General features: G+C 40.7%; 1 protein-coding gene across 14 annotated transcripts in view; it reads left to right on the top strand.

Annotated features, from left to right (window-relative positions):
• C17H2orf42 (chromosome 17 C2orf42 homolog) overlaps positions 1-21,015 on the top strand; it is a 51,567-nt gene that overhangs the window by 15,894 nt on the left and 14,658 nt on the right. For 2 of the 14 annotated variants that reach the window (XM_004460116.5, XM_004460115.4), the window contains exons 2-9: positions 3,740-4,012; positions 4,748-5,582; positions 6,263-6,373; positions 8,782-8,886; positions 11,199-11,303; positions 16,422-16,529; positions 18,677-18,777; positions 20,293-20,455. In XM_004460116.5, coding sequence (XP_004460173.1) covers positions 4,760-5,582; positions 6,263-6,373; positions 8,782-8,886; positions 11,199-11,303; positions 16,422-16,529; positions 18,677-18,777; positions 20,293-20,455 — 1,516 coding nt within the window. In that variant the 5' untranslated portion in view covers positions 3,740-4,012; positions 4,748-4,759. Of the gene's footprint in view, positions 1-3,739; positions 5,583-6,262; positions 6,374-8,781; positions 8,887-11,198; positions 11,304-16,421; positions 16,530-18,676; positions 18,778-20,292; positions 20,456-21,015 lie in introns of those variants that run through there. The other 12 variants (XM_058278738.1, XM_012525767.4, XM_004460117.5 and 9 more) reach the window with 10 other exon arrangements.

Genomic DNA, 21,015 nt, shown 5'->3' with positions numbered 1-21,015 from the left:
GGCGCCATTCTTAGGCAGGCTACACTTTTTTTGCGCTGGGCGGCTCTCCTTATGGGGTGCACTCCTTGCGCATGGGTCTCCCCTACGCGGGGGACACCCCTGCCTGGCACGGCACTCCTTGCGTGCATGAGCACTGCGCATGGGCCAACTCCACACGGGTCAGGGAGGCCCGGGGTTTGAACTGCAGACCTCCCATGTGGTAAACGGACGCCCTAACCCCTGGGCCAAGTCAATTTCCCATAAAATGTTACATTAGAAATATAAGAGGTTCCCATATACCCCACTCCCCGCATCCCCCACTCCTCCCACATCAACAACTTCTTTCATTAGTGTGGTACGTTCATTGCATTTGATGAATACATTTTGGAGCACTGCTGCACAACATGGATTATAGTTTACATGACCAGTCCATTCAGTGGGTTATGGCAGGATATAAAATTGTTCTGCAGTATCATTCAGGACAACTCCAAGTCCCAAAAATACCCTCACATCGTATCTCTTTTTCCCTCTCCCTGCCTTCAGTAACTCCATAGCCCCTGTCTCCATATCAATGATATAATTTCTTCCATTGCTAGAGTCACAATAATTCTATAGTAGAATATCAGAATATCAGTAAGTCCACTCTAATCCATATTTTATACACAGTTAACAGCTGTATATTATAAGCACCTTTCTTTTCCATTTAATGTATGTTAAAGATCTTACGGTGCATATATAAAGAATTTCCTAGGTCTTTTTTTTTTTTTAAAGAAATGTAAAATACTTTTTTTTTTGGAATAGTATGCCATTAAATGGATACACCATAATGATTTCACCAGTGCCTTTTTTTTTAAATTAATTTATTTATTTCTCGCCACTGCCCGCCCACCCCCGTTGTCTGCTCTCTGTGTCCATTCGCTGTGTGTTCTTCTGTGTCCGCTCTCATTCTTGTCAGCAGCACCAGGAATCTGTGTCTCTTTGTTGTGTCATCTCACTATGTCAGCTCTCTCTGAGTGCGGCACCACTCCTGGGCAGGCTGTGCTTTTTTCGTACTGGACAGCTCTCCTTACAGGGTGCACTCCTTGCGTGGGGCTCCTTTACGCTGGGGACACCCCTGCATGGCACAGCACTCCTTGCGTGTGTCAGCATTGCGCTTGGGCCAGCTCACCACACAGGTCAAGGAGGTCGTGGGTTTGAACCCTGAGCCTCCCATGTTGTAGGTGGATGCTCTTATCAATTGAGCCAAATCTGCTTCCCACCAGTTCCTTCTTAATGGACATTCAAGCTGTCCATTACAAAATGCTTCGGTAAATAGCTTGTATGTCCCACATTTCATACATGTGGGAGTATCTGTAAGATAAATTGTTTTTTGTTTCTTTGTTTCTTAGGAGGTACCGGGGATTGAACCCAGGACCTTGTACATGCAAATTAGGTGCTCAACCACTGAGCTACACCTGCTCCCTGTAAAATTCTTAATAGTGGAATTATTTGTTGGGTCAGAAGGGATAGGCAGAGAAAATATCAGACAAGCCCAACCTGAAGGACATTCTATAACATACCTGTCTCTTCAAAACTGACCAAGCCATGGGAAACTCACAAATTGGAGGAGATGAAGTACCCATGACAACTTTTTTTTTAAAGATTTATTTATTTATTTATTTATTTATTTATTTATTTATTTCTCTCCCCTTCCCCTCTCCCTGCTCCGCCCCAGTTGTCTGTTCTCTGTGTCTATTTGCTGCGTCTTCTTTGTCTGCTTCTGTTGTTGTCAGCGGCATGGGAATCTGTGTTTCTTTTTGTTGCTCATCTTGTGTCAGCTCTCCATGTGTGCGGCGCCATTCCTGAGCAGGTTGCACTTTATTTTGCCCTGGGCGGCTCTCCTTATGAGGCGCACTCCTTGTGCGTGGGGCTCCCCTGCGCGGGGGACACCCCTCCGTGGCACGGCTCTCCTTGCATGCATCAGCACTGCGCATGGGCCAGCTGCACACGGATCAAGGAGGCCCGGGGTTTGAACCGTGGACTTCCCATGTGGTAGACGGACGCCCTAACCACTAGGCCAAGTCTGCTTCCCCACATGACAACTAAATGCAGTATGGGGGAAGCTCAGGGTGTCCCCATCCAGTGCAGAAAGAAAGTGCAGCCTGCCCAAGAATGGCACCGCACACATGGAGAGCTGACACAACAACATGATGCAACAAAAAGAAACACAGATTTCCCATGCCACTGATAAGGGTAGAAGTGGTTGCAGAAGAACACACAGCGAATGGACACAGAGAGCAGACAGCTGGGGGGAAGGGGAGAGAAATACGCAAAAATAAAATAAATCTTTAAAAATAAATAAATAAATAAATGCAATGTGGGCAAAGTCTGGAGTTTAGTCAATAATATACCAATTTGGTTTCTTAGTTTTGACAAATATCCCATGGTAATGCAAGATATTAATATCAGAGGAAATTGGGTGAGGGTAATATCTGGGAACTCTCTGTTCTACCTTTACAACTTTTCTATAAATATAAAATTATTCCAAACTAAGAAGTTTATTCTTTAAAAAGACACTTTAGACTATAGAGACAGGCTAATATCTCTAGATCAGGGGTCCTCAACTGGGGAGATTTTGCCCCTCCCCCGCAGGGGACATTAGGTGATATCTTGAGACAGTTTTGGTTGTCATAACTGGAGGGAGTTGTGTTGCTACTGGCATCTAGTGGGTAGAGACCAAACATGCTGCTAAGCATTCTAGAATGCACAGGAAAATCCTCTTCTCCCCCCAAGAATTATCCTCTCCAAAATGTCAGTAGTGCCAAGATGGAGAAACCCTGCCATAGTGCGTGTTTCAGAACGCTTCATCCACTCAGTGGATACTCAGGAAATATTACAGCTGGGGATTGGTTCATAGCATCAGTGAAATGGTGGGCATTCTTAGACTAATTTTATCTGTTCTTTCCAATTTGTTAATCAGCTGGATTATAGAAAATGTGGAGGAAAACACTTTATCAAGACCATCCGTTGGGGCCAGAGAAGAAAAGCAATGCCAACAGTCTATTTCAAGATCACAAACAGATTACTTCAAAACAATAAAATAAAAGTGCTACATGTAATATTGAATGTTTGTTAATAATACACCTGCTGAACTAGTGCCTGCGTTTACTTTGAAATGAACCAAAATAGAAGATGGATTGAGAGAAGCATGGATAGATAGATATGTAATCCAACAAATGTTAATTGTAGACTCTAGGTGTTGAGTATATGGGTATTCACTGTACTGTACTTTCCATTTTTCTAGATGTTTGAAAATTTTCGTATAAAGTATTGGTTTAAAAAATCACAGGCAGAGATTCACACTCTTCTTTGTAGAGAAGTGTAGGTTAGTGGAAACTATTGCTGATTTTACTGGGTAACCTTGGGCGAGTTTTTTAGCTTCTTTATTCCACCTGTATAGCCATTGTTGTTTGACTTAAATGGAATATGAAAATTGTGAGGGTCAAATGAAATAATGAATATGAAAGCATGAGCATTTGACTAATTATATGCTATGGCTCTGTGTGTTCTTGACAACCTCCTGTGAAAGCAGCTTAGCACTGTTTTACCTTCTTGCAGTTGGAAGTACAAAATACTTGATCATTTCTATCACAATTTCTGCCAAGACTCAGTTCTTAACAAATATTTGTGAAGGACTTGGATTCTTCTATCGGATTCCTAAGAGAAAAAGAATCATCCTGTCTGTGTATAACTTGAACACTTTTTCCTGTTTTTCTTCTAGGCTGTTAAGAGCCTGCCTTGGGGCAAAGGGACTCTTTCCTGCCTGTGGAATATTGGTCAGGAGCTTTGCCATTGGCTGGTCAGAAAGGAGGAGGCAGAATGTCTGCATTGTTACACCATAGAGTTCATACTGCACAAGACTTTGGATTAAGCAGTATCGTTCACTCTGCAGTCTCCACATGTCTTCTCTGAAGGTCACAAACTAGTGAGATGCTTTTTAGGTCCTATGAATTCAGGTTGCACTGTTTTCCAGAGGCCCTGGCAGCTGGTACAGGTAGGTTTGGACTGGGTTTTGTGGGGGAACAGTGGAAGAAAGAGCTCATCTTCCCCATTCTCTCATCCTTGCAGAAGTTAAGCATCTGTGCATGTCAAGATTAGGTTAACGGGAAGCGGATGTGGCTTAAGCGATTGAGCTCCCGCCAACCACATGGGAGGTCCTGGGTTCGGTTCCTGGTACCTCGTGGAGAAGACAAGCAAGACAGCAAGCTGGCATGATGGGCAGATGTGGTGAGCTGGTGCAACAAGATGACGCAACAAGAAAACATAAAGAGGAAAGACAATGAGAGACACAACAAAGCAGGGAGCTGAGGTGGTTCAAGTGATTGAGTACCCAGGTTCAGTTCCCGGTGCCTCCAAAAAAGAAGATGAAGAGAATATAAGCAGACACAGAGAGCACACAGCAAATGGACACAGAGAGCAGACAGCAAGTGTAAACGACAAGGAGGGGGAAATAAAATCTTTAAAAAAAAAAGGTTAACAAATATAAGTGGTTGTATGAAACAGTAGATTCTGGAGAAATGCTCTGTTGTCACATTATGATTTTTTTTTAAGTTACATACGCATAGACAAAATTTCCTCCACTCTTGTTTGAGGGTTATGTATTTAGAGGTACAATTTGAAAGTGGCTGAGAGCTTCTTTACATTTAATTTCCTTACTAAGTATCATAAGTGATTTTAACTTTCTTGTGTGAATATAGACTCATGCTAATGGGCTTATTGCCTTTTCTAGGACCTGTGAAAAATGGAAGCAAACTCTCTGAGGACTAAAGTTCCAGCTTTCTTATCGGACTTGGGGAAGGCCACATTGCGGGGAATCAGAAAGTGTCCCCGATGTGGCACATACAATGGCACCCGAGGACTGAGCTGTAAGAATAAGACGTGTGGAACCATATTCCGCTACGGTGCACGGAAGCAGCCTAGTGTTGAAGCTGTCAGAATCATCACAGGCTCTGACCTTCAGGTCTACTCAGTGCGGCAAAGGGACCGGGGCCCAGATTACCGATGCTTTGTGGAGCTAGGTGTCTCAGAGACAACGATCCAGACAGTGGATGGGACAATCATCACTCAGCTGAGCTCCGGACGATGTTATGTCCCCTCATGCCTCAAAGCTGCCACCCAAGGCGTTGTGGAAAACCAGTGCCAGCACATCAAGTTGGCATTAAACTGCCAGGCAGAGGCCACCCCTCTGACCCTGAAAAGCTCAGTCTTGAATGCAATGCAGGTCTCCCCAGAAACCAAACAAATCATCTGGCAGTTGGCCACAGAACCCACGGGTCCCCTGGTACAGAGGATTACTAAAAACATTTTGGTGGTGAAATGTAAGGCAAGCCAGAAGCATAGTTTGGGGTATTTGCATGCATCCTTTGTGCAGAAAATCAGTACCAAAAGCTTGCCTGAGCGCCGCTTCTTCTGCTCCTGCCAGACTCTGAAATCGCACAAGTCAAATGCCCCCAAGGATGAGGCAACCCAGAGATGCATTCATTTCTTTGCATGCATCTGTGCCTTTGCCAGTGATGAGACATTGGCTCAGGAATTCTCAGACTTCCTAAATTTTGATTCCAGCGGTAGGTGGTATGGTTGACAGTTACTCAGTTTTTCTAAAATGGAAATGAAAGAGTTCCACTCATGGCATTTGGAGATTGTTCTAGCAACCTTCAGAAGCAGTTGCTTAAATAATTCAAATGAAAAGCCTTCCTTCCTTTAATCCCCAGTCAGCATTCTTGCATAAAGGATGGTTGGTTGAAATTAATGGTCAAGAATCTGGGGCGTTTTCATTGATATAATGAAAATCTTCCTTAGTTTTGTGCTGATTTTTTACTCTCCCATAGATGCTCTATGTTAACAAAATGAACAAATTTATAAAACCCTTTCTTGCTTGTTTTTTACCTTTGAAGATGTAGAAAACTCAAAGGAGGATCTTTAAAGGGTTCTACATCAAGTTTTTTGTTGTTTCCTTGGAGACTTTTTAAAAAAATCTTCATTTCTTAATGATCTTTCTTCGGCCACCCCTCCCATTGTTTTAATTTTACATTTGTCTGTAGAGCTTCCTTTTAAGTTTCTGTGAAGTCTATGCGCACACACACAAAAAACACATGTTTTGGGGGTTCTTTAAAGGAACTTGTCTAAAGCAGGCAATCACTCCATAATTTGTTTTGGGGATTTGGATTTTTATAAATTAATTTCTAAGTAGGGACCCAGACCTACTCTTGAATAGTTTTAGTAATTGATATCTGTGATTTTTCAGATCTTAAAGAGATTATTGTGCCCCAGTTAGGTTGCCATTCAGAGTCGACAGTATCAGCTTGTGAGTCTACTGCCTCTAAGCCAAAGAAGAGGAAAAAGGAGGAAGTATCTGGTGAGAGACTGTTTTGTTTTTATTTTTTTGGTGGTATTTTCTTTAAACATTGTTTTACTGTGTTTTTATCTGTTTCACTGAATTGCAACAATTACAAGAAATACTTCTGGTCTTTTTGTTTTTATGGGTTTCTTTCCTTGAAAGAAAGTTTTCCTTCCTTTGATGATTCTTGGCCAAGTGAAGCTAAGAATTGGTCCTGTTGGCCAAAAATAAGATCCAACCAAACTTCACTTTTATTAATGAATACAGGTTGTTCCTCCCTTGAACATTCAGACTAGTTTTATCTTTTAATCAGCCTTAGGACAGTATCATGAAGTTTTTATCTATATAGGGTTAAGTTTCCATATAAATTTAGGAGTATGGACTGATGACTGCATTAAAAGCTCCTGTAAATCACTGTGAAAATACTGAGGTTCCCTAGTAGATAAGTGTTAAAAGACCTAGACTCAAAATGTGTGTTCCACATATGGGGGGAAAATGTTCAAACTCATTAGTAAATAGAGAGATTTTAGAAATGCAAAATTAAAACAAGATACTTTCTCCTACCAAATTAGAAAAGATTTTTAAAATAATGATAGCACAGGCAAAGGTGAAATCAGAGCTCTCCGACATTGCTAGTGTAGGTAGTATAAATCGCTTTAACCATTTGTAAAAGTAGTTTGCAGTATCTGTTAAGAACCTTAAAAATATTGCTATCCATAGGAAATGTTACTGGAGGCAGTCAGGTGGTCATACTTAGAAGTTCTGCTCCTGGGGAATTGGAGAAAGATTTTTGAGAAACAAAGTGACATGGTTATTTCTGTGTTTTAATTCTGGCAGCAATATAGAACATAGGTTATTATTAAATATTTACTTGGTCTTTCCCAAGAGAGCTTGAAATTAAAAAACAAAAGCAATGGTTCTTACTACTTCAACTCATTTTTTTCCCTCTTCCTTTTTTTTTTTAAGAGATAAGTAGATCACACAAAACATTACGTTAAAAAACATAAGGGAAGTGGATTTGGCCCAATGGATAGGGTGTCCGCCTACCACATGGGAGGTCCAAGGTTCAAATCCAGGGCCTCCTGACCCATGGGGTCAGCTGGCCCACGTGCAGTGCTGAATGCACGCAAGGAGTGCCGTGCCACGCAGGGGTGCCCCCTGCGTAGGAGAGCCCCATGTCCAAGGAGTGCGCCCGTAAGGCGAGCCACCCAGTGCAAAAAAAAAAAAAAAAATAAGAGTTTCCATATACCCCACTTCCCACACCCTCAACCCCTGGCTCCTCCCACGTCAACATCCCCTTTCATCAGTGAGGCACATTCATTGCGTTTGGTGAATACTCCCTGGAGCGCTGCCACACCACATGGACTCTAGTTTACATTGTAGTTCACACCCTCCCCCAGTCCATCCAGTGGGTTATGGCAAATAATTTTTTTTAAAGGAAATAATCCTTGGTACAAGAAAAGCATTTGTCCAGAGATGTTCAGTTTTATGGTTTTATATAATATTGAAAAATTAGAAACAACTAAGGGCCAACCACTAGGGAATAGTTAAATGAACATAGTGAAGCCACTTGAAGAATGTCAGGCAGCCATTAAAAATAATTATAAAGGGAGCTGATGTAGCTCAAGTGGTTGGGTGCCTACTTCCCATATACATGGCCCCAGGTTTGATCCCTGGTACCTCCTAAAAACTAAACAAACAAATGAAAAAACCAGCTGTCATTGGAGAGCAGTTGTAGCTCAATGGTTGAGCACCCACTTTGCATGTATAAGGCCCTGGATTCAATCCCTAGTACCTCCGTTAAAAAAATTAAAAATAATTATAGGGGAGTGGGTGTATGAGGTCTCAGGTTCAAGCTCCAAAACGTCCTTAAAAAATCAAAATAAAATAAATGTAAAGGATTCGGGAAAAGATTTAAATCACTGAGGTGGGCAGACAGAATAAAGAATCCTCAAATTTGAATTTCAGATAAACAACCAATGATTTTTGGATAAATATGTCCTATGCAATATTTGGAACATAGTGATAATAAGTTATGCACTGTTTTTCTGAAATTAAAAAGTTTTTTGCTAAATCTGGAAACCGTAATATAATCATACCTACTTAAAATCACAAAACCCAGCAAAATGAACTATTCCAAGAAAAGAATATGGAAGAAAATGAAGAGTGATTATCCAAGAGGTGGGAGCAATGAGTGTTTTTTCCCCTTCCTTTCACTTCTGTTTTTTTCCCCCCAATTTCCTATAAAGAGCATAAGAAACTTAAAATTTTGTAAAGGGGTAATAGTAATTCCTTCTAGAAATCGGGAAACTAACCTAGAAATTCGCTAAGACCATTTATATAGTTTAGGCTCTTCAGAAATAAATTTCCAGTCACTTTCTATCATGCAAACGTGTTATTAAATGCTGTAATGATTTGTGATTTAGGTGCACAGACAATCAGTTCACTCTTGCCTCAAGATGCAGTGAGCAGTAATCTAAGGAAAACTGGCCTGAAAAAGCCTGTGGTTGCTTCTTCATTAAAACGGCAGGGTAAGTATCCCTCCCCAGTATAGGCTACGAGATGGAAATTCACCCTAAAGAAGCCAAAAGCAGTATAATCAAAAGAAATGTTGCAGGATACTTCCCAAGTGAGCTAAGATAAACACTAATAGGTGCTGCTGAGACCTTTGCTGCCTCACTGGTCTCAACTCATGCTCAAAACTAAATGACAACAACAACAATAAAACAATAATAATTAAAAAACCTAAATGCCATCTTTTAAATAACAAATGCAACAAAAATTACTGACATGTTTTGGCAGCTGGTATTTTGCAAGATGTTTTTCCTCTTAGTGCTTATTACCCACATGCAGCTGGTATGGGCATTCAAAGTTTAAGAGGAAGTATATTTTTTACAGTCAGGTAATGATAAATATTAGTTGGGAAAGCCAAATAGGGAAGCAGATGTAGCTTAGGTGATAGGGCTTCCACCTACCATATGGGAGGACCTGGGTTCAATCCCTGGGGCCTCCTGGTGAAAAAGAAGAGAAAGCATGCCTGCATGGCAAGCCAGTGCCTGCACAGCAAGCCAAGTCCCCATGTGAGCCAAGTGCCCGCGTGTGTGCCTGTGCTGCAAGCCCACTGCCCGTACCGTGAACCGAGTGCCCATGCGAGTGCCCGCATGGTAAGCCAGTGCCCATGCAAGTGAGTCATGCAGCAAGGTGATGATGCAACAAAAGAGAAAAAGGGGAGAGTCAAGGTGAAGTGCAGCATAAACCAGGAACTGAGGTGGTGCAGCTGACAGGGAACCTCTCTCCACATCAGAGGTCCCCAGGATTGAATCCCGGTGAATCCTAGAGGAGAAAAAATGAGAAGAGAAGACAGAAATAGACACAGAAGATCACACAGCAAATAGACACAGACAGTAAAAAGAGCAGGGTGGGGGAGGGGAGAGGGAATAGTTCAGTTCAATTTTAGCCATATCAATTGAATACTCGGTATGATCTTAAAAAATTAACATCACCCCTACTCTCATACTTTGATTTTGAAGACAAGTTAATACATAATTAGCAAATAATACAAGACTGAATTTTTTTAATAGAAAATTTTTTTTATTAGAGAAGTTGTAGGTTTGCAGAAAATATAGAGTCCCCATATTCTCTGCAATCTCATTAGCAACACTTGGAATAATGTGGTACCTTTGTTACAATTGATTTTAAGAATTAACTGTAATTGAACTATTAACTATAGTCCATTATTTAATATTATATTAGAGTTCACTAACTGTTGCACAGTCCTATGGTGTTTTAAAATTTTTTTTCTAGAAACAGGTATATAACCTAAAAATTTCCCCTTTTAACCCCACTCAAGTGTATAAACAAGACTGAATATTAATTATTTAATTAATTAAGCACTTATACATTCCAGGAATAAATGCTTGTGGAAGCCCAGCAAGTGAACAGACCAACAGTATCAAGTAGAAGATTTTTAGCAAATTTTCATCACTTCTTGTGATGCAAAGACAAAATAATTTCATATCCAAAGTATTACTATATTCATTTGCCTATGATTGATTTTAATTTAAAATGAGTAATAGTTATGGCATCATTATCTCTCTATAAAAGGGGCTATCTTTCAGACAGGTGAAGACATTTTAAGAGGAGAAATTAGAATAGAATGGTAGGACTGTTTAAGGCACTAAAGTTTTAGATCATCCAGAGCCATATCCTCATTTCAGAGAAGACAAAGTTGAAACACTGACTTTGGCACTCAGTGGCAGTGGGAGTCCTGAGTCCCACAGCCTCTGACTCTGGCCTCATTAAATTACATCACTTGTTACTGCATTTTCCAGATATTTACTGCAGAGCTACAAGATTTTGTTCTTTGGCTTTTATTTAAAAGTGAATTTTCATTTGTTTTGCATTTTTTAAGACAAGGTTTTAGATTTTAAGTGTGAAGGTATTAGAGTGATCCATAGTGAATGTATCACTCAGTTTTATCTATTTGTGTGCAACCTTCATATATAACAAATACCTTCATTATTGAGAGAGTTTGGGGCATTTAGAGACACATTTATCATAGATCTCTAAAATGGCTATTACACAGGGCCATTCTTAAATCTACAGTTTAGTGTTGAAAGGCTGCTAACGTCTGGTGGTTAATAATCTTAAATCTGTTATTCTCTCAGGGCTTATAATTTCTTTTCTAAATGGATTCTTAAAAAATAATTCCCAGAATCTTCCATTTCACTAATTTCTTTGAATTTCAGCTTCTTGTTCTTTTTTTCTGTCCAAACTGTTTATTTTGGAAGAAAAGATAAAAGACTTTTGTGTCTTTTTGTGGTTTTTTTTCCTCTTTTCCTAGCCTGTGGACAGCTGTTAGATGAGGCACAAGTGACCTTATCCTTCCAAGACTGGCTGGCCAGTGTCACAGAACGTATCCATCAAACCATGCACTATCAGTTTGATGGTAAGTTTGGTTGCTAACCTATACTGTTGCTGAACGTATGAGAAACTAGAACTGTGCTATAGTTCTATTCTGATTTGAAAGGAAAAGTCATTGGACTTCAGTCCAGAATGCACTGGATTTACCAGAAAGCAGAAATCCATGAATGTGAATAGAATAAGTGAAAGAGAGGAATAATCACAAAATTAAAATGCAGGTCGAGCAAAATGAATTTAGAGATAGAAGAAAGAAAACACAACAAATAAGTAAAGGTAGCCCTGATGTTATGGTGTATGTGTGTATATGTGTGTGTGTATGTTTGGTGAGAGAGATATCAAAGCCTTAGAAGATCATCCAAATCCTTAAACATAAAATTGAAGCAAGGGTGAAGTAGATGTGGCTCAACCAATTGGGCTCCCATCTGCCATATGGGTGAAGGCAAGCTGGCCCATGCCCACAGACAGCTGGCACAGCAAGATGACGCAACAAAGGAAGACAAACAGACACAAAAGAACGCACAGCGAATGGACACAGAGCAGACAGCAAGCAAGCGACAAGGCAGGGGGATAAGTAAAAAAAAAAAAAAATTGAAGCAAGGGGGGAAAATGTTTAGAGAAAAAATAAACATGCCAGATTGAGTTATTTATACAAAATTACATAGCCATACTAAAGAAGACTGGAAAACACAAGCTGGATTTTGAGTGTGACTTGTTATACATCACAGAACCTCAGAGATTTCAGAGGTGGACCAGCCAATGCTTGCTTTGGCAGCACATATACAGAGGTGGACCAGCCAGCCAGTCCTTGCCCATCATCTTCAAAGCATCCTGATGGTTGGTTTCCTAGGTTTTGTCTAGTTTTGAAGAGGTCACTTTTTTTTTTTACTTTCATTCCAAGCTTTTTATTCAATTTTATAGAACAGATGCAAAAATAATACAAAACCTGTAGAGAAAAACTACAAAATACCCTGCCCTCAGATACCCGGACCCCCCAATTTGAACATTTTGCCCTTTGCCGTATCATTCTATCTAGCTATCCATCTGTCTATTTATATATCAGTTCTCTAATATTTGCATGTAAGTTGTCTACATCATGCTCCTTGAACATTTAATGTTTCCATGTACATTTTCTAGGAACAAAGATATTCACTTACATAACCACCTTAAATACCATTATCAAGTTCAAGAACTTTAACTTTGGTATAAAGCTTTCAGTCTGTTTTACACTTTTTTTCCCCCTCCTTTTTCATTATTCCACTTTTTTCATATATCCCATAATGTCCCTTTTTCTCCTCCATGTTTTTTGTTAGTTTTGTTTTGTTTTTTGTTTGTTTGTTTTTTTGAGGTAGTGGAGCCGGGGATTGAACCAGGGACCATGTACGTGGGAAGCCAGCACTCAGCCACAGAGCCACATCGGCTCCCCTTTTCTCCATTGTTAGATCTAATTCAGGATCATATATTGCATTTCATTGTCCTTGTGTCTTTAGTTGTGAGCTCACTGCTTTATAAGGCAGCACATAACATTATTAGACAATAATAGCTATGAGGAAGTTCTTTAGGCTAAATGGAAATGTTTTCTTATAACATTATTCATTGGTTCTAGTTTTGTGCGCTGAGAACATGGAATGTCTGTTCCTGTTTACGTGAATTGGTTCCTGACACTGCATGCACATACCCATTACCCCACCTGCTGGGTCCTCTGTTTTCCAAGCTCACATCCCCAAGTTCTTCAAACACTGAGCCACATCTTCTCCCCTGAGTTTCTTTTTTCATTTGTTTTACTTTTTTTTTTTTCAGTAAGCAGCAGAGATCGAACCCAGGACCTCCCATGTGGGAAGCAGGCATTTAACTGCTTGAGCACATCTGCTCCCTGCTCATGGCATCTTTATGTACTTCATATGAGCTTGATATTCTTTGCTGAATATATTCCAGTTTATGAATATCATTTTTAAAAAAGAAAGCATCCTGAACTCAATAGCATCCTCACAGTAGACATTCAGTGGGAGGAGATGCATTCTGAAAGATGAGAATATTTGTGGCTTTATGGTGAGGAGAGGGATAAGAACGGACAGCCTTGAAATACATGCAGAGATATTTATATTTAATTCAGAATAAGTAAGCCTTCAGAAATTACTTTTTAGAAAACCAATAAAAGACTAAGTAGGGTTTTAAAGAGAATGTTTTTGTCCTTTGTAAATTTTATTTATTTACTGTGTAAAAGAATAGGATAAATACCTGTGGACCCACATCCCAACTCAGAAAATAGAACATTGACAATGTAGATTCCACTTTTTTTTTTTTTAAGATTTCTTTTTTTAATTTATTCCTCCTCCCCTTGCTGCTTGTGCTCTCTGTCTGTTCTCTGTGGCCATTTACTGTGCATTCTTCTGTGTCTTTTTTGTCTCCCTTTGTTATGTCATCTTGCTGTGCCAGCTCTCAACTTGGGCCAGCTCTCCAAGGCATGGGGCAGCTCACCTTCTCTAGGAGGCCCTCAGAATCAAACCTGGGGCCTCCCATATGGTAGATGGGAGCCCAATCACTCGAGCCACATCTGCTTCCCAGGTTACACTCTTGTGATTCTCCTTCCCATCCCGTATCACCTCCCATCCCAGCTGACCCTCTCTCACTATCTCCATTCCCACCACCTTTGTCCAAGTCAGCATCAGCTCTCTTTTAGACTGTAAGTCTGTGTTTTTTATGAGGGCTTTTTAAGATTCTTTTTTTTTTAAAGATTTATTTCTATTTATTTCTCTCCCCTTCCCTCCCACCCCAGTTGTCTGTTCTCTGTGTCCATTCGTTGCATGTTTTTCTGTGTCTGCTTCTATTCTTGTTAGCGGCACCGGGAATCTGTGTCTCTTTTTGTTGCGTCATCTTGCTGCATCAGCTCTCTGTGTGTGCAGCACCATTCCTGGGCAGGCTGGACTCTCTTTCGCGCTGGGTGGCTCCTTATGGGGTGCACTCCTTGCACGTGGGGCTCCCCTATGCGGGATGGCATAGGGCATGTGTGGCATGGCATTCCTTGCACGCATCAGCACTGTGCATGGGCCAGCTCCACATGGGTCAAGGAGGTCCTGGGTTTGAACTGCGGACCTCCCATGTGGTAGGCGGACGCCCTAGCCATTGGGTCAAGTCTGCGTCCCTTAAGATTAATTCTTAAACCTAAGCTCTAGCATCATGTCAGCTGAATTCCGGTTAGTTAGCACTTCTTTTAGAGCGGTATTGATCAAGTATATAGCTCATAATTGAACTGTAGGATGAACGATTTAGAAATTCCTTTGTATGACATCACCTTTGTTGGTGACATCCTGCATTCAGTAAAGCAGGTAAATCAATGGAAAGAATGCACAGTTTTTCCATGGAATTCTAGAAAACTTTTTATATTTATTTTTATTTTTGGCTTGATCTTCTGTTTCAAAAAGGCTTCTGACCTCTTAAAGATTTATTTTATTTATTCTTTTCTCCCCACATTGTTTGCTGTCACTCTCTGCTCTCTGTGTCCATTTGCTGTGTGCTTTCTCTCTCTGCTTGGCTTCTCTTTAGAGGGCACTGGGAACCAAACCTGGGACCTCCCATGTGGGAGAGAGGCACTCAATCACTTGAGCCACCTCAGCTCCCTGGTTTGTTGTGTCTCTCATTGTCTTTCCTCTTTGTGTCTTTTTTGTTGCATCATCTTGTCGAATCAGCTCACTGCACCTGCCTATCACGCCAGCTTGCCTTCTCCAGGAGTCACCAGGAACTGAACCCAAGACCTCCCAGTTGGTAGGTGGAAGCCCAATCGCTTGAGCCACATGTGCTTCCCTGACCTCTGTCTTTATTTACTCTTCCCTTAAGATTGAAGCGGACTTGGCCCAGTAGTTAGGGCGTCCACCTACCACATGGGAGGTCTGCAGTTCAAACCCTGGGCCTCCTTGACCTATGTGGAGCTGGCCCATGCGCAGTGCTGATGCGCACAAGGAGTGCCATGCCACGCAGGGGTGTCCCCCGCGTAGGGGAGCCCCACGCGCAAGGAGTGCGCTCCTTAAGGAGAGCTGCCCAGCGCAAAAGAAAGTGCAGCCTGCCCAAGAATGGCACTGCACACACAGAGAGCTGGCAAAACAAGATGACACAGCAAAAGGAAACACAGATTCCCAGTGCTGCTAAGGATAGAAGCGGTCACAGAAGAACACACAGCAAATGGACACAGAGAGCAGACAACTAGGGTGGGAGGGGGGGAAAAGGGGAGAGAAAGAAATAAAATAAATCTTTAAAAAAAAAGGATATTAGTTAAAAAAAAAAAAAGATTCTTCCCTTAAGAGATGTTCTTTAAGTTGTATCCAGGCCAATAGAAGTTAAACACTTACTAGTCATTCTGAATGTTTTCCCTCTGCTGGAGTTAGCCCCTTGGGCAGGCTGTGTAAGGAAAACTGAAGTCATTCAGCCCCTCCCCTGAACTCTTTCTGTGCCCACATGGCTTGTTGACTTATTGTTGACCTAGTGTCTTGCAAGTTGAAGTGGTTAAGTATTTCCAAACATTTTATCTGCCTAGAGGTCATCTTCAGAGATAAAGACTGATGCATATTGGGGTAATTGGTGTCTCAACTTTGTGGTCCTTTGGCATTCTTGGTCCTGGCCATCTGAGTGAGCATGAGCGGCTGCTTTGTTAGACGTGAATGCAAGTGGTGAGTGCCCCTGGCTAGTGAGCAGCTCTGAATCAGGTGGTGGTAGCCTATTTCCTTCTCCTGGATTCTGCATCTCTCCTCTCCTCTCCTCTCCCTCTCCCTCTCCTCTCCCTCTCCCCTCCCTCTTCCTCTCCCTCTTCTCTCCTTTTCCCTCACCTCACCTCACCTCACCTCACCTCACCTCGCCTCACCGAAATGTCTGTGCAAGGGTGGCATTTACCAAATTGGGGATTTGAAAAGTTATCCGTGGTAGATGACAAGGGTCTGCTGTATTTTTTATGGTTGAAAAGGAGTAAGACTAGGGCTGGTGACAGCTCTTGGCTCACAAGGGTCAATCAGAGCCTTCTTTTTGCTTCTGTATAAAGACGTCTCACTGGTAATAATACTTTTAGTTGTCACTGCCCCTCAATTTCATTTCCTCCATTTCTGTCCACTTAACAGAAAGGCTGCTGAGTTTCGTTAAATGAGTTTCTTATTTCCTATAGGCAAACCCGAGCCGTTGGTGTTCCACATTCCTCAGTCCTTTTTTGATGCCCTGCAACAGAGAATATCTATAGGAAGTGCAAAGAAACGGCTCCCCAACTCCACCACAGGTATGGGAACTCTCTCAGGAATAGTAATAGATGTCCTGGCCTTAGAGTATTAGTTTGGAAAAACCCATGTGGAATTTGCAGGGTTATAACATCTGGTCACATGCTGGGAGTATGAAGCCTCAGTTAAGCAGCTCTTGGAATAGAGACCACATTCTTTCAAGACCCCAAACTTATTTCACTTAAGAGTTCCTACAAAGATCTAGAAAGCCCAAGCTTGGTAAATGGAGAACAATGCAGTGCAATGAAGGTGCCCACCAAGAAGTTTGATATTTTCCAGTGATGAACCACAAAAGCATTGCAGTCCCTAATCATTGTTAGGGCCAGGCCAGGTTCTTGAAGCATGTTATTGTTGTATCCAAAAAATAAGCTCTCTGTGTGTGCAATTTTTCCATAATTCCCAATTTTTTTTTTTTGAATGTTCACATTTGCATGCATTTTTGGCTGAACTTTCAAAGATTCCACATGTAGCAAAACCACAACTTTTAATCAAAATGAATATTAAAAACATTTAAGCCTTGTGACAAACTTATTCTACAGAAGCAAGGAAAACAGTGAATAATAACAGCAGTATATTTCTAGGACAGAAAACAATCACTTATTTCCTTTATCATAAAACAAAAGTCAGTAAGTCAATATTGACCAAGTTATTTACTCTTCAAGAATTTGCTTTTCAAGTTGTGTCTTTAAAATGTATCCATCCACATATTTGTATTAAATTAAATGTATACATCAAAAATATTTTGCTCAGAATTCTAATCTTTAAGTATAAACCATAACTTATCAAAGCATAATCCAAATGCTATGCAATAAGATTTATATGCTTAGATTTATATGCTTCATCTGAAAAACTTACCAATTTTTGATAAGGGAAGATTTTATTTTCAGAGTCATATTTAGACTTGGAACATTTTTTTTCTTTTTAGATTTTTAATTTTTATTTATTTCTCTCTTCTTCGCTCCTCCCTGCCCCCCCCCAGTTGTTCTCTGTGTCCATTCGGTATGTGTTCTTCTGTGTCCACTTCTATTCTTGTCAGCGGTACCGGGAATCTGTGTCTCTTTTTTGTTGCATCACTCTCCGTGTGTGCGTCGCCACTCCTTGGCAGGGTGAACTTTCTTTTGTGTTGGGTGGGGCTCTCCTTACGGGGCATACTCCTTGTGCGTGGGGCTCCCCTACGCGGGGGACACCCCAGCGTGGCACGGCATTCCTTGCATACATCAGCACTGCGCATGGGCCAGTTCCACATGGGTCAGGAGGCCCTACGTATGAACCATGGACCTCCCATGTGGTAAGCGGATGCTCTAACCATTGAGCCAAGTCCGCTTCCCTGGAACGCTTTATAATACCTTACTCGGGTGCTTCTTTTTTGTTTTCATAGAGCATCTTTGTACTAGAGATCTCAACATTCTTATTATTAGGGAGTTGAAGAGAGAAAAGGAGGAGGAAAGGACTGCTCAGTGACACATAACCCAAGCGTAATTGTAACTAGAAATCAATGCTATTTCCTCAGTAAATTGTCGTTTTGTGATATACTAGTGACTTCTTGAGGTTTATATCTGTTTTTGAATAGTACAAGCTGTGAATCACTATTTTGGGGGCCATGAAAACCTTTGTTTCCCCGACTTATCTGACTCTAAAGGCAGTGTTGCTCTTTCTTCCAGTTTAAACTTTAGGCCTAAAATGTATTGCTTTCAACCCACCCCTTTGTTATTTTTGCAGGTCCTTTGGTGGAACCCCTTTATAATCCTACAGGCAGGGCAGTGGATTGGCAGGTTCAAACTCCTTGTAATTATTTTGAGACTGATTTGACTTCTGATATATCTGATGTTGTAAGAGGTTGTTTTATAATGGGGCCACGTGTGTGGCTTTACCACACAAAGAAACAAGTTTCTCAGGAAGCAAAAATAAATGGCATCTCATAGAAGTATCAAACAAAGACTTTATATAGCAAAAATCCACATAATTTGATTTTCTAGTTTTCAGACAAAACCCTATTATAAATTTTCCCCTAGAATTTGATTTTAAGGTGCTATGATTTTTTAAAGAAAGAATAGCATGGCACTGAACTTTCTAGAAACTGGGGAACAAATATAGCAAAATAGAATGTTATTTTTTGGTAGTCTGATCTTGTCCCTTTTTTACATTGAAGCTTTTGTTCGGAAAGATGCCTTGCCACTGGGAACCTTTTCCAAATATACATGGCATATCACTAATATCCTGCAAGTTAAACAGATCTTAGATACCCCAGAGGTAAGAGTTTATTTCCACAGTGGTGGGAGGGTAGGGAGGGGAAGAAAGGGAAGCAAGTGTGGGAAGTATGTTTGCACCTGTTCCTTGAATTATAGAAGCCTTTTATATTCCATGCTAAGTGATTATTCAGAAATATCCATGGCTTTATAATTCTGACTCAGATTTTAATGGGAATTCTTTATGGCTTGAAAATGTATCTTAAATTGGAATATGCTGTTTCCTCTGCCTTTGGGATCAGAAAACAGGGAGGATTTTCCTTGAATATTCAATAATGATCACTTAGTCACTGTGACAAACCGAGCATTTGACTGGCAGGCAGCTAGAAAGTATATAAATAATTTCAGATGATAGGCTATTTGTGAAGTCAGTGGGTCCAGTACAATCAAACCCTCCTCCCCAAACAGTAGTGTATTTTTGCTAGAGAAATCAACCCTTTAATTAGTTCATGTTGTCTTTCACAAGGGAAATCTTTGGCATTTTAAAGTATTTTTTCCAAGCAGATCCTGAAAATTCAAGATGTTTTTTTTCTATTATATTAGAGAAAATTCATCGTAATGTGATTCACCACTAAGATTAGCTTAATTGTGAAGCATTATGTTCAGAAAAAGAATATCTTGTTTGGTTAAGCTACAGAACTTATATGTGACCCCTAGAAAAGGCCTGTGCTAGCACTAAAGACAATTGTGGAACACAGGATATCTCAGAAGTAGCTTCTAACATGGAAATGGTATTGTTCAGGGAAGTTCTGAAACAACCCAGAGGAAAGGCAAGTGAGGGAAAAGAGCTAATGGTCACTGGGCTTCTTCTGCCTTTCAAGTGTTATTTACATATTTTGACTGAACCACATTGGCTTCCCTGAGTTGGTTTTTTCATTTGTTTTGCTTGTAGTTCGTTTTGTTTTTGTTTTTTTAAGGAGGCACCAGGAACTGAACCTGGGACCTCCCATGTGGGAGGTGGGAGCTCAACTGCTTGAGCCACAGCCGCTCTCTCATTTAATCTTACAACCATGCTTGGTACATCTTAACTGCATTTAGTAGATGAGGAAACAGGCTCTGAGAAGTTAGGTAACTTGTCCAGGGTCACCTGCTGTTCAGTGGCAAAGACAGAATTCAGTCCAAGGTGTGTCTTGCACAGTCCCAAGGACTGTGTGCTGCACATGGGATGTGAGGTGAACTTAGGTGCTGTCAACAGTGTTTGGGAGAAAACTCCTGCTGGCAGAGCAGTGAGGGAGGGAGAGCAAGTCTGAGCCAGTAGCAGTCACATGACCATGAAGATTCTAGAGGCTCTGTGGGCAGATGGTGTGACTGGGGCTCAAATTAAGGTTAAAGTGTCAGAAGGCAAGCCATGAATGATGTGAGGAAGAGAAGGCAGATTTTTTGACAGAATGGACTTGAAAATACAAGGGGAAGTTTTAATTAGAGTGTACTTAAGAAAGAAAGAAGGAAAAGATCCATTGTCATCCAAGTATTTGCCTACTTTGAAAGTTTTTCCTTTCTCCCCTTTCTTGGTGTCCAGATGCCCTTGGAAATTACCCGGAGCTTTATCCAGAACCGGGATGGGACCTATGAGCTGTTTAAATGCCCTAAAGTGGAAGTAGAGAGCATAGCAGAAACTTACGGTCGTATAGAAAAGCAACCAGTGCTGCGGCCCTTGGAACTAAAAACTTTTCTCAAAGTTGGTAAGTTAATTGGTATTTTCAATAGGGCATTTTCCTTTGATGATCAACTGTGTGTGTTACTCTGTCCTAAGCTTTGGAAATTGGCCTTCAACAAAGAACACATAGTCATTTATTTTGTAAAGGCAGTCATGGGGTGTGGTATTTTAATTTGGGCCAGTGCTTTTGAAATAAAGTTACAGAAGTAAGACATATTCTTTATAGGGAAACCAAAGAGCATAAAGGAGAAAAAAACAAAAAACAAACCCTATAACACTCCACCTCACCTCATAGACAACATAAATGTTAAGAAATTGATGTGGACCGTTTTGGGTTTTTCTGTGCATGAAAAGAGTTTTCAAGACACAGGATCCTATCCAAATTGTTTTTTTCACTTAATAGCGTATCATGAACAGCTTTCTGCATCTGTTTTCAATGTTATTTTTAACAGCTGCAGCAAATTCATTTATTTGTATGTCCCACACTCTAATCAGTCCCCTGCTTAGGTTGGTTGAAATTTTTTGCTATTTGCTGTAATTAATTTCCTTTTAGATAAACCTTTTATAGTCTTAATTATTTCCTAG

Source organism: Dasypus novemcinctus, chromosome 17 (genome assembly GCF_030445035.2).
Source record: "Dasypus novemcinctus isolate mDasNov1 chromosome 17, mDasNov1.1.hap2, whole genome shotgun sequence".
In the NCBI taxonomy this organism is placed as follows: Eukaryota; Metazoa; Chordata; class Mammalia; order Cingulata; family Dasypodidae; genus Dasypus; species Dasypus novemcinctus.
The sequence above is the reverse complement of the archived record's forward strand: the minus strand, read 5'-3'. Positions and strand labels throughout refer to the sequence as shown.